The sequence below is a fragment of the Microcaecilia unicolor genome, chromosome 2 (assembly GCF_901765095.1).
Source record: "Microcaecilia unicolor chromosome 2, aMicUni1.1, whole genome shotgun sequence".
Taxonomy (NCBI): domain Eukaryota; kingdom Metazoa; phylum Chordata; class Amphibia; order Gymnophiona; family Siphonopidae; genus Microcaecilia; species Microcaecilia unicolor.
Genome location: NC_044032.1, coordinates 130,798,656 through 130,811,628, shown reverse-complemented (window position 1 = coordinate 130,811,628; position 12,973 = coordinate 130,798,656). Strand labels below are relative to the sequence as shown.

General features: G+C 41.9%; 2 protein-coding genes across 5 annotated transcripts in view; one reads left to right on the top strand and one right to left on the bottom strand.

Annotated features, from left to right (window-relative positions):
• The window catches only part of RAD17 (RAD17 checkpoint clamp loader component), a 79,061-nt gene extending 77,879 nt beyond the window's left edge, over positions 1-1,182 (top strand). For 2 of the 3 annotated variants that reach the window (XM_030193329.1, XM_030193328.1), the window contains exon 17: positions 503-1,182. In XM_030193329.1, coding sequence (XP_030049189.1) covers positions 503-740 — 238 coding nt within the window. In that variant the 3' untranslated portion in view covers positions 741-1,182. The remainder of the gene's footprint in view (positions 1-502) is intronic. The other variant, XM_030193330.1, reaches the window with a different exon arrangement.
• Positions 1,183-9,299: 8,117 nt separating this feature from the next.
• CCDC125 (coiled-coil domain containing 125) overlaps positions 9,300-12,973 on the bottom strand; it is a 78,820-nt gene continuing 75,146 nt past the window's right edge. The window contains exons 11-13 of one of the 2 annotated variants that reach the window (XM_030193327.1): positions 11,327-11,460; positions 11,075-11,230; positions 9,300-11,035 (exon numbers count right to left, since the gene is read on the bottom strand). In XM_030193327.1, the coding sequence (XP_030049187.1) occupies positions 10,802-11,035; positions 11,075-11,230; positions 11,327-11,460 (524 nt within the window). In that variant the 3' untranslated portion in view covers positions 9,300-10,801. Of the gene's footprint in view, positions 11,231-11,326; positions 11,461-12,973 lie in introns of both variants that reach the window. The other variant, XM_030193326.1, reaches the window with a different exon arrangement.

Below are 12,973 nucleotides of genomic sequence, written 5' to 3'. Positions count from 1 at the left end.
GGATTTTGATAAAAGAAGACACCTACCTGGGAAGTCCAAAAAGACATCTATTTATAAACGCAACATCAACAGTTATATAAACTAGGCTCTGAAGACTGGCCACAATAGCACACAAATTTATACCCTCTCTCAAACAGGTGTAATTTGTGCGTCTATATGTGTTATATGTGCATATTTTATAAATACACAAACTGTGCTCCTTGGGAATGCCTATGTGCAAATCACATAAAAGAAAGTGTATTCTGTGTGCCTGTCTTATACACATATGGCTGCACAGTTTTATAAGAGCCCTTTTCCACCCATAAAATATTCTTTACCCCCTTAATGTAGAGCAGCGCATTTTCAACCTTAAATATAAGCAATTACATTTTCACCAGGCAAATGAGTGTCAGATAAGAGGGTTGGGAACATCTGAATTGGTCGATGAAAATGGTGGCTGGGTCAGGGATGTGGTATGGCGTTTTTTCTTGGTTAGTGATGATTCTAGTTCTTTTCCTTACAGGTTGAAACTTGAATCTTTAACTGACAGAGATCCTGGGGTCCTGCATCAAGAGAGTGGTGATGAGGACCTTGATAGCACACAGCTAGGACAAGCACTTGAACATACAGAGAAAAATGACAGCAGTAATGAGCCTGTTTCTGATGAATCCTGTCTTCCAGCCAGCCAGCCCCAGCCGTCCACAGCCCAAGCATTCATGGATGAGGAAGACATACAGATAGAGGAATATTATAGTGATTAAGGTTCAACATGTCTATGTGACATATTGTATTTCAAAATAATTAAGCCTTGATCAACAACTCAATTAACTTGTCGCCAATGGCAAGTATGGGTAGCTAATATCATTAGCATGCAGTGAATGCCAGTATTGAAAGAAGCCTCCAAGAATAGAAGTATAAACAGTGGAACATGCTGCAAATAAAATAATAAGGCCTGGTAAATAGCAAGAAACTAATTTAAAGTTTTATTTTTTTATCACAGTGTTTCTGCTTTGTAGATAATGCTATACTGTGTTTTACAGATACATATAGTAGATTGTTCTAGAATATTTATTTGATGAAAATGTGTACCAGAAGTCACTTGTGTACTGTATATGTAACACACAGATCCAATGTTTCCAGTTCAGTATTGAGCTGTTTAAAATGTAAATAAAACAATATCAAATGCCTTGTTTTATTAATGTTTCTTTGTACTCTTTTGCCGTGGGAATTTCTTGTTTTATTAATGTTTCTTTGTACTCTTTTGCTGTGGGAATTTCATACATGCCTGAAAACTAAGGCCTTATTTTTAGAAATTGTTTCTAGGAGGACATGCTTTCATTTTTTTTTTTTTTTTTACAAAGGTAAACTAGCTTGATCCAGTGTTCAGTCTAACTCCAGTGACTATAGATTTGATGCTGAGCTCAGTTACTAAATATCTGGAAAACAAGTTTCTACTTGCAAAAGAGTAAATCGATCATTTTAAGAGTTTCTTTTCAAAGACACTTAATTAAATTTCCTTCCTTGTACACAGCCCCCTTGAATCTGTGGGTTGGTTTTGTATAACCTGCTATACTCATATGCAGCAGCTGCCTAAGTTAACCGTTACCCTGGATGAAAACTGAAATTGGGCCTATGTTCTCCTCTTCAGTGGCAGCTCCAGCACAATATTCCCTTCTGCAGCTTAGTATAAGGACCCCTTCATGACCAGGGCTAACATTTTAAATGTCACTGTCCAGTCTATTGGAAGCCAGTGCATAGAGTACATAACATCAGTAGCGATCCTAGCCAGCATGACATCCGGGGCGGATCGCCGATGCGCCCCCCCCCCCCCCGGCGAAATGACACCTCCCCCCCCCCCGGGTGCACGCCGCTGGGGGGGGGGGGTGCTGCGGCGCGCACCTGTCAGCTGAGTTCGCTAACCACTGCAGGAAGTAACCTGTTCTGGGACAGAGGGAGCTGCAGCAAAGTTAGCGAACTCAGCTGACAGGCGCGTGCTGCGGCACCCCCCAGCGGCGTGCACCCGGGGCGGACCACCCCCCCCCTTGCTACGCCACTGCATAACATACTATGCCACAATGTGTACTGTTGGAATTTTATTTTTCTGCTGATACTGTCTATTGCTGGATTGTTCTTGCTATACACTGCCTTGGGAGAATTTCTTCAAAAATGCAGTAAATTAATCCTAATAAATAAATCCAGGTACACCTCCACAATCAATTGTTCCTCTGTTTTGAACTAGCAGTAAAGCCTGTGTGAGATTCAACATCAGACCCAAAAAAGGGCATTATAGTAATTCATACTGGAAAGTATAGCAGGTTGAACTACTGTCTTAAAATCCCTAAGCTGAAGAAATGGAACACAACTGCCAGACTCATTCACTGACATGTAGCGAAAACCTGTTTCTTTGCCAGCCTAATTTAACTGTGCATAGCTAAATTAGAATCAAGACAAAGGCTCCTAGTAGGCTCATGAATAAGAATAATTATTCTGCCCAATCTAAACTCAGCAAAGACCTCCAAGTTTATTAAGAACTTGATATACCAGCCTTGCAGCAACCTATTAAAGCAGTTTACAAACCACCAAAATATAGAAAAGGAAAAGAACTACAGTATAATATAGTAAAAAAAAAAGAGGAAACGGAGCTAGCCAGAATGGCAGCAGGGCAATACAGAACAAAGCAAGCACATAATACCAACACTGCCAGGCTCCTAAGTCCTGTCCCAGGTAGAGAAACAAAGAGCGAGCTAGGACACAGAATGCTTACGCTTCATCTTAAACCCAGCCAAAGATTGTTCATAACAGAGATCAAATGGAATAGAATTCCAAAGGGAAGGACCCAAGACAGAAAAAAAAAAAATTTACTATGAATGGTTGCAAGATGAATGACATGACGTGATGGAATTTAGAGGAGGTTCTTCTCTGAGGTGCGCAAAACTCTTGAGGGCCGGTAAAGTAACAGCAGGTGCGAAAGGTAAGGAGGGTAGCCAGAATAATAGATTTTATGAACCAGGAGAAGAATTTTATGAGTGAGATGGAAAAAAAACTAGAAACCAATGTTCAGAATGTAACAAAGAGGTAACATGGTCAAACCAACCTGCACCCTTGAGAAGACGAATGGCGGTATGCTGCACAACCTGAAGACGATGAATATCCCTAAGCAGGAAGGCACTGTAGTAATTGAGATGTGAAATAATGAGTGAACCAGAATGTGTCAAGCAGTATCGGAGAATAGCAGGCATACAGAATAGAGTAGTCATAAGTACATAAGTAATGCCACACTGGAAAAGACCAAGGGTCCATCGAGCCCAGCATCCTGTCCACAACAGCGGCCAATCCAGGCCAAGCGCATCTGGAAAGCTTCCCAAACGTACAAACATTCTATACATGTTATTCCTGGACTTGTGGATTTTTCCCAAGTCCATTTAGTAGTGGTTTATGGACTTGTCCTTTAGGAAACCGTCTAACCCCTTTTTTAACTCTGCCAAGCTAACCGCCTTCACCATGTTCTCCGGCAACGAATTCCAGAATTTAATTATGCGTTGGGTGAAGAAATATTTTCTCCGGTTTGTTTTAAATTTACTACACTGTAGTTTCATAGCATGCCCCCTAGTCCTAGTATTTTTGGAAAGCGTGAACAGACGCTTCACATCCACCTGTTCCACTCCACTCATTATTTTATATGCCTCTATCATGTCTCCCCTCAGCCGTCTCTTCTCCAAACTGAAAAGCCCTAGTCTCCTTAGTCTTTCTTCATAGGGAAATCGTCCCATCCCCGCTATCATTTTAGTCGCCCTTCGCTGCACCTTTTCCAATTCTACTATATCTTTCTTGAGATGCGGCGACCAGAATTGAACACAATACTCATGGTGCGGTCGCACCATGGAGCGATACAACGGCATTATAACATCCTCACACCTGTTTTCCATACCTTTCCTAATAATACCCAACATTCTATTAGCTTTCCTAGCCGCAGCAGCACACAGCAGAAGGTTTCAGTGTATTATCAACGACGACGACGACACCCAGATCCCTTTCTTGGTCCGTAACTTCTAACGTGGAACCTTGCATGACGTAGCTATAATTTGGATTCTTTTTTCCCACATGCATCACCTTGCACTTGCTCACATTAAACGTCATCTGCCATTTAGCCGCCCAGTCTCCCAGTCTCGTAAGGTCCTTCTGTAATTTTTCACAATCCTGTCGTGAGTTAACGACTTTGAATAACTTTGTGTCATCAGGAAATTTAATTACCTCACTAGTTACTCCCATCTCTAAAATCATTTATAAAAATATTAAAAAGCGGTCCTAGCACAGACCCATGAGGAACCCCACTAGCTACCCTTCTCCATTGTGAATACTGCCCATTTAATCCCACTCTCTGTTTCCTATCTTTCAACCGGTTTTTAATCCACAATAGGACATTTCCTCCTATCCCATTTCCCTCCAATTTCCTCTGTAGCCTTTCATGGGGTACCTTGTCAAACGCCTTTTGAAAATCCAGATACAAAATATCAACCGGCTCCCCTTTGTCCACATGTTTGTTTACTCCTTCAAAGAATTGAAGTAAATTGGTCAGGCAAGATTTCCCCACACAAAAGCTGTGCTGACTTGGTCTCAGTAATCCATGTCCTTGGATGTGCTCTGTAATTTTGTTTTTAATAATAGCCTCTACCATTTTCCCCGGCACTGACGTCAGACTCACCGGCCTATAATTTCCCGGATCTCCCCTGGAACCCTTTTTGAAAATTGGTGTTACATTGGCCACCCTCCAATTTTCCGGTACCATGCTCGATTTTAAGGATAAATTGCATATCACTACCAGTAGCTCCGCAAGCTCATTTTTCAGTTCTATCAGTACTCTAGGATGAATACCATCCAGTCCAGGAGATTTGCTACTCTTCAGTTTGCTGAACTGCCCCATTACATCCTCCAGGTTTACCGTGAAGTCAGTAAGTTTCTCCGACTCGTCCGCTTGAAATACCATTTCTGACACCGGTATCCCACCCAAATCTTCCTCGGTGAAGACCGAAGCAAAGAATTCATTCAGTCTCTCCGCTAAGTCTTTGTCTTCCTTGATCGCCCCTTTCACCCCTCGGTCATCCAGCGGCCCAACCGATTCTTATGCCAGCTTCCTGCTTTTAATATACTGAAAAAAAATTTTACTATGTTTTTTTTGCCTCTAATGCTATCTTTTTTTTGTAATCCCTCTTGGCCTTCTTTATCTGCGCCTTGCATTTGCATTGTCCTTATGCTTCTTCTTCTTATTTTCAGACGGTTCCTTCAATTTTCTGAAGGCGTTTCTTTTAACCCTAATAGCTTCCTTCACCTCACTTTTCAACCACGCTGACTGTCTTTTGGACTTCCGTCTTTCTTTTCTAATTTGCGGAATATGTTTGGCCTGGGCCTCCAGGATGGTATTTTTGAACAGTGTCCATGCCTGTTGTACAGTTTTTACCCTCTCAGTTGCCCCCCTAAGTTTTTTTTTCACCGTTCTTCTCATTTTATCATAGTCTCCTTTTTTAAAGTTAAACGCTAACGTATTTGACTTCCTGTGTACAGATACTTCAAGGTTGATATCAAAACTGATAGCTTAAAGGGGCAAATCCTGATCACAGAAGAAACATACTGACAGAAGTAGCGTGTACTATCTAAAGTCACTCTCAGCACATGTACAGTATCTGACTAGATAAGTAGGGTATTCAATATCTAGATAGGGGCAATCAAAGAAGGTAGATCAGACTGAACAAAGTACATTTGCATTGTTGAAAGATTCAGTATTTAGGCATGTAGGCAACCTGCTATCTGATCAAGTTTAGAATTAAAAAGAGCAGATAAAGACCACATCGTCTGGGACTATTCAGGAAAGAATTGTATATATCATAAGTATATCACAATTATAGAGTGGATTAAGTTGGAAGGGGGTTGCACTATATGTTAGAGGAAATTGAATCAAGCAAAATAAACATTATACATGAAATAGCAGCATGGAATCTTTATGGATAGAAATTCCAGGTGTGAAGGGAAGGAATATACTGATTGGGCTGTACTACTGTCCACTGGGACAGAACAAACAGATGAAAATGTTTACAGAAATTAGAAAAGCTGGCAAATTGGGCAACATTATAATAATAGGTGATTTCAATTATCCTAATATTGACTGGATAAATGTTACATCAGGGAGTGCATAAGTACATAAGTAGTGCCATACTGGGAAAGACCAAAGGTCCATCTAGCCCAGCATCCTGTCACCGACAGTGGCCAATCCAGGTCAAGGGCACCTGGCACGCTCCCCAAACGTAAAAACATTCCAGACAAGTTATACCTAAAAATGCGGAATTTTTCCAAGTCCATTTAATAGCGGTCTATGGACTTGTCCTTTAGGAATCTATCTAACCCCTTTTTAAACTCCGTCAAGCTAACCGCCCGTACCATGTTCTCCGGCAACGAATTCCAGAGTCTAATTACACGTTGGGTGAAGAAAAATTTTCTCCGATTCGTTTTAAATTTACCACACTGTAGCTTCAACTCATGCCCTCTAGTCCTAGTATTTTTGGATAGCGTGAACAGTCGCTTCACATCCACCCGATCCATTCCACTCATTATTTTATACACTTCTATCATATCTCCCCTCAGCCGTCTCTTCTCCAAGCTGAAAAGCCCTAGCCTTCTCAGCCTCTCTTCATAGGAAAGTCGTCCCATCCCCACTATCATTTTCGTCGCCCTTCGCTGTACCTTTTCCAATTCTACTATATCTTTTTTGAGATACGGAGACCAGTACTGAACACAATACTCCAGGTGCGGTCGCACCATGGAGCGATACAACGGCATTATAACATCCGCACACCTGGACTCCATACCCTTCCTAATAACACCCAACATTCTATTCGCTTTCCTAGCCGCACTCTACCCTGACACCTTTCTCCCTTTGTCTACCATTCACTGCCCTGCCGCTCCCCCCCCCCCCCCACCTCCTTCTCTTAGACCCCAGCATTCACTGTCTATATCTTTCTCCAGTATTTGTTTGCTCTGCTGTACCTCCTCCTCATCCCAGTGGCCGCCTTTCTCCTGTGAATACCCTTGCTTTCCTCCTTTCCTCTTTCACTCCTCCACCAATCGTCTTCTCCTACCTGGCCCAGCATCAGCACTGGTCCTCTTCTCCCAGGCCGAGCATCACCATCAGTCCCTTTCTTCCAAGCCCAGTCCTTGCCCCAGCTTCCTCTTCCTACTTACCTACCTACCTGCCTGCCTGCTCTATTCCCCCCCAACATGGGGAGCCTCCACACAGCAGCACAAGGTTGCTCTTTGTACCTGTTGCTCTGTCGTTCTGCTGCTGGAACCACGGGAGGGTTTACATCGCAAAAAAAGGCACCTCCCATGCTGTCAGCAGTACAGCAATGGGAGCGCTGGAACAAGCTCCTGACAGTAGAAGGGTGAGCTGGTGAGGAAGGTTTTGGCACCTTGAGCCAGTGCCTAATGGTCCCTGTTGGCAGAGATGGGTAGTAACAAAGTACTTGTACTTCGTTACAGTGCTTAAGTACAACTGTTGGTACTTTTCTTTTGCAATACTATTTACTTATAATGAGTTACATTTAAGTTATACTTTTGTACTTAGTAACAAAGTATAAATTTTTGGGGGAAAAAAAAAAAAGAGTATTTTCCAACTCTCTGCTTCTCCCTCTCTACAGGATTTCCACGTGATGTCAAACGCAGCTTACAGCTGATTGATCCCGAACCTCCAAGCTTGCACTAATAAACTACCATGGGAGATGTGTGCGACCCAGCTCTCTGCAGTGCCGCTACTGCTTCCTTTGCCAAGCCTGCCTCCTCTGATGTACACTTCTGGAACTGGTGCAGGAAGCACTAGCAGCACTGTAGAGATCGGTCTGACCAATTTCCTCTGGTAGTTTATTAGCGTGGGCCCAGCAAAGGTGCACGAGAGGGAGGGAGGGAGGGAGTGAGATGGTACTGCAGTGGATGGGAGAGGAGAGAGAGAAATAAGGCAAGACTAGATGGGTGGGGAGGGAGAGTGACAGAAAGAGATGTGGTGATACTGGAGAAAAGCAGGAGAGACAAAGGCTATGGGCGGAGGGGAGAGAGAAATTGGGCAAGACCGGATAGGTAGGGAAGGAGAGAGAAAACAAGACTGGATGGGAGGAGGAGACAGAGATGAAGCATTGCTGGATAAAGGAAGGGGTGGGAAGACAGAGGCTATGGCCTGGGGAAAGTGAGAGAAATTGGACAAGACTGCATAGGTGGGGACATAGGAGTCAACTTTTTTAAATGATTGGGGATGCTAAACCCAATAGAAATTACCCCTCCCTGGACAAACAGGGTTTGCTCAATATTGAGAGCTGGAACATATCAGTGTTGGAGTTGGTTATAATGGAAGAGGGGAAGAAGAGAAAAAAATGACACACAGACAGGAGACCCTTGGAAAGAGAATTAACACAAGACAGGAAATCAGTAACCAGAGATTGGGACCAACAAAATTAGAAAAATTAAATGGCCAGACAGCAAAGGTAGAAAAAAAGAATTTTATTTTTAATTTAGGATAACGTGTAATCATGTTAGTCCACTTTAAAAGTTAATAAATATAAAGAAAAGAAAAAAAATTAGGTGACACCTTTATATTGGACTATATACATTTCTTGACTAACTTTCACAGACAAAAACCTACAGGTTGGGACAGTATATTGCTGTAATAGTATGTTTGTCCTAAGGAAGGAGGTTTTTGTTATCAAAAAATGTAATGTTACTCCAAAAAAAAAGTACCACTTATTTTCTGTTTTTATTTTATTTGTTAATTTTTAATGTAGTAATTGGAATATGTAAGTTTTTGAAATTTACATCTGCTCTTTATATTTTGCATGGTACAAAGGGATGCATAGCTGTTTCTCTTTCTTTGGTTTTGCACTGTGTGCAGAGTATGGCTTCTCGGTGGTTCAGTGTAATTTTTGTCTACATCTTTCTATTTTCATTTTGTAGTTTCTTATTCTATACTTTGCGTGACTACCTCTGTCCATGTATGAAAAGGTCAGGTATTCTGTTAGCATCAAGTGTCTGTGTAGTACTGATCTGTACTAATCCAGCTTTTGTTTTCCAATAGTTATATTAATATTCTTTCGCCCACTACAATGGTTGGAGTGGGGTTTTTTTCTAGGAAGGACTTTGTGTGACCCCCTGGAAATTTGCTTGTAAACATATTTGATTCATTGGCCCAACTTGTTAATAATTTTTATTTTGTAGTAAACAAGTATTTTTAAGAGCTGTACTTTATTACTTTTACTTGAGTATTTTTTTGGATAAGACTCTACACTTTTACTTCACTACTTTTGAAGCCAGTACTTTTTTACTTTAGTACTTTTAAAAAGTAACAAACCCATCTCTGCCTGTTGGTCCCCTCAGGCCAGTGAGTGGTATTTTATATCACTGGTAAAGTACAGCTTGGCATTAAAACAGACACCTTTCAGTCTCAAGGGTGGTTGGTTTTCATTCAGCAAGTCAGATATTACATTTAGTACAATTCTACAGGCCAAAGACAAGAACTCATGCTACCCTCTGTGTACAAAGATGGAAGCTGAAGTTACTGAATTTACTGACTACAGTGATAGCGTAAATGTTAATAATTCCTGTGAGAACAGTTCATATACAGACTCACAAGGCTACAGTGTTTTTCTATCCTGTACCAAACAGGTGTGGGTCCTTTTAGAAGAAGAAAAGACAGAATTTGTTTTTTGTTTTTTTTTAACAATTTCATTAATTAAACTGTGTCACATACTAGAATCTTTAAAAGATGTGAAATTACTTTAAAAAATATCGATTATATTTAGTTACAATAAAGTTAGAATCAGTTAATGAATGATTTAAACATTTAATCATCAATCCACATTTGTCAAATCATTGAAATAATCAGATTTAAATTTTTAAGAACTAGAATATTATTATGACGACTTAGGAGCTTGCTACAATGACATATGAGGACAATTCTATAAAAGGTTGCCCAAATTTGGGTGCTAAAATGTCATTATAGAATTTGCACTCAGTGCCGTGCATTTGAACACTGACATTTAAAAGGCAAGTGTAAATGTTGGCCCATAAATATTGCTGTTTAGCGTATAACTTATAGTTTTCTATAAGGTACCTGCCTAACGCCTATGTTTACGAAGTGGCGCGTTAGCATTTTTCGAAATGTATAGGTGCATTAGCTTTTAAAGTGCGTTAAATTTACAGGCGTGTTAAAAACATTAATGCACCTTAGTAAACATACCCCTAAGCATGGGACCCACCCGTGTCCCTCATGCTCCATCCACATGTACACCTCCCCATTGCAGTTGTGCACCGTTTGTAGAATCCTACTTAGTGCCCAGCTGGCACTTATGTGCTTGAATGTTACATTCACATGTGTGTTAGTATTCTATAATCTAAGTATGCAAATTGTGCTTACATTTAGGTACTGGATTATCCAACCCTTGTACATCACAAAATTCAGTGCAGAGGTTACAGGAAGCTTGTTAACACTTCACAGATTTAAAAACCTCACCCAGATTATTCTTCGCCAAAATCATCTGTTCTTGCATGATATCCCTGGCACTTTGTCACTGTTCAAATATACCAGTTAGCAGCTAGGTTTTTTTTTCCTTTATTTTTGAACTATATGTCCTGCGTGACAGTAAATTGTATGTATGGTCTGTAGGTAAAAAAATATCCCTCAATTTAAATTAATGATTTTACTTTAACTATTTACAAAGTTCAGTCAAAGAACATTGCGCAATACAATTTCTAATTTTTGGTTTTGATTATGACAGTCATGAGACACCAGTCTTTATTCACTCTTAGCAGTAAGCTGTTCTGCTTCTTTTGAACATTCTTGATGTGCAGAACTCTCGGTGAGAGTTTGAGCTGTTCCTTGGTTATGAGTTTTATCAGAAAACTTGGGTTTTAACGGAAAGAAACAGGGGGTTTCAAGTGCTGGGTTGGAATTTTGTAGCCTGCTAGCATGGCTTGAGCAGAGAGACTGGTCAGAACCTGTATCCTGGTAGCAAAGGCCTGTGGGGTCAGCTGCACCATGTAGTTCTAAGCTTTTGCACAGGTCATTCGCTGCACCATGTAGTTCTGAGCTTTTGCACAGGTCATTCCTTGACAGTCCTGCCTCCTCACTTGGTTTTGCAACTTCAACCTTCTCCTCCATGCTGCGAGCTAGCATATAGCTCACTTTCCTTTGATGAGCTAAAGCCTCCTCTTTGTCATTCAACTGTAAAGGAAAAAGAGGACACATTGTGTAAGTTTATTCTCAGAACTGTAAATGCCATGGACAGAAGCTTAGGAAAGCACAACACAGAATACAAACCAAATCTATCATTATCTGGAAGATTTCCTGAGGGTCATCAAGAGTTTCCAGCTTCCTACAGTCAGCAGAAGATATCAGCATGCCCATGAGTCTTTTCCCCAGACTTTTCTTGTTCCCTTTGCAGAAAAGTGGCCCTGATAACAAAAACGGAATGTCAAATCAAATACACCTCCTTCAAAATGTATATTCTCTAAGACAACAAGCATATTGATTTCTGAGAAAAAAAAAGCAAGGAACTTGAAACTGACAACACATAAAAGGCCTAAAGGCAATGACTGGGAAACTACAGTACATTAGTTGGCCAAAAGGTAGAAATTTCACTGGAACATCTTCCATCTGCTATAACTGAGAGGTCCTGACACAGTATGAGGGAGTCAACATTAACCTAGCACTTGTTGGCTGATGAGCCTGCAATGTTAGTTCAGTTCAGCTCTACTGCTCAGAAGTAGCAGCTGTCAGGGCCTTTCCACCTATGCTGTCCCTGGTAAGAGAAACAGGAGAGGAGCAAAAATGTTCCACAGAGAGCCATGGGGATAATGTCAGAAACGGAGCCATACTCCAGTTAATAATTTATTGATGACCAAACACGGCTGTGTTTCAGCAAGTGCCTGCTTCAGGGGTCCTAATGTTAAAATTAGTTCTTACCAGATAATTTTCTTTCCATGGCCGCTGTGGCCAATCCAGAGCCACTAGAATCACCCAGCCAGGATGGCAAGATACCCTTCACAGCACACTGCCCACCAAGAACTGGGGGGAAACACAGAGGAGAGAGTAGGTCAGCCACCACCAAAGTACAGCATTTACTCCCAGTGAACCCAGCTTTCTCCAGTACCTGAAGAAACGCGAGAGCTTGGCATTGTCCTACCTCGCCATGAGATCCAAAGTCAGAAGACCTATCTTGAGGTTATGAGGGCAAAGGTGTGACTGGAGAGCTCCCATTCTGCTGTATCCAGTGTGTGCCAACCAAGAAAATCCAACTGAGTGTTCAGAGACCCCACAATGTGCACCGCCAAGATCGCCAAAAGATGCCTCCCCATCCAGGAGAAGAGCAAATGAGCCTCCAAGGCTAGGGAAGCACTCAGACTGCCCCCTTGCCTGTTGACATAGGACACTGCCATCACATTGTCCGATAGCACCCTGATAGGCTGATGATGAATCACAGGGGTGAACACTTCCAGAGTCCTCCGAATTGCCCTGAGTTCTAGATGGTTGATGGGCCAACCTGCTTCCACCGCAAACCACTCGCCTTGGGTCACAAGACGCAGACAATGAACTCACCAGCCAGAAAGACCGGCATCCATAGTGACCACCACCCACTCTGGGGCTGCCAGGGACTTCCCCTGTGAAAGGTTGCCTTGAGCCAGCCCCCATGACATGCTCCTCCTCACTGGACGTGTCCAAGAACTCGGACCAAAATATCCTGCCGGTGCAGAAACCAATGACTGAGAAGGGAGGCCTGAAGTGGCTTCATATGGGCCCTGAACCAGGGCACTATGTTCATCATCACTGCCATGGAGCCCAGCACCTGCATGTAGTCCAGAGGAGAGGGCAGGCTCAAAAGATACTGAACCTGATCCTGGAGCTTCTGAATCTTGGAAAGGGCAGGAAAACCTTCCCTGCCAGGATGTTGAAATAGGATCCCAAGTA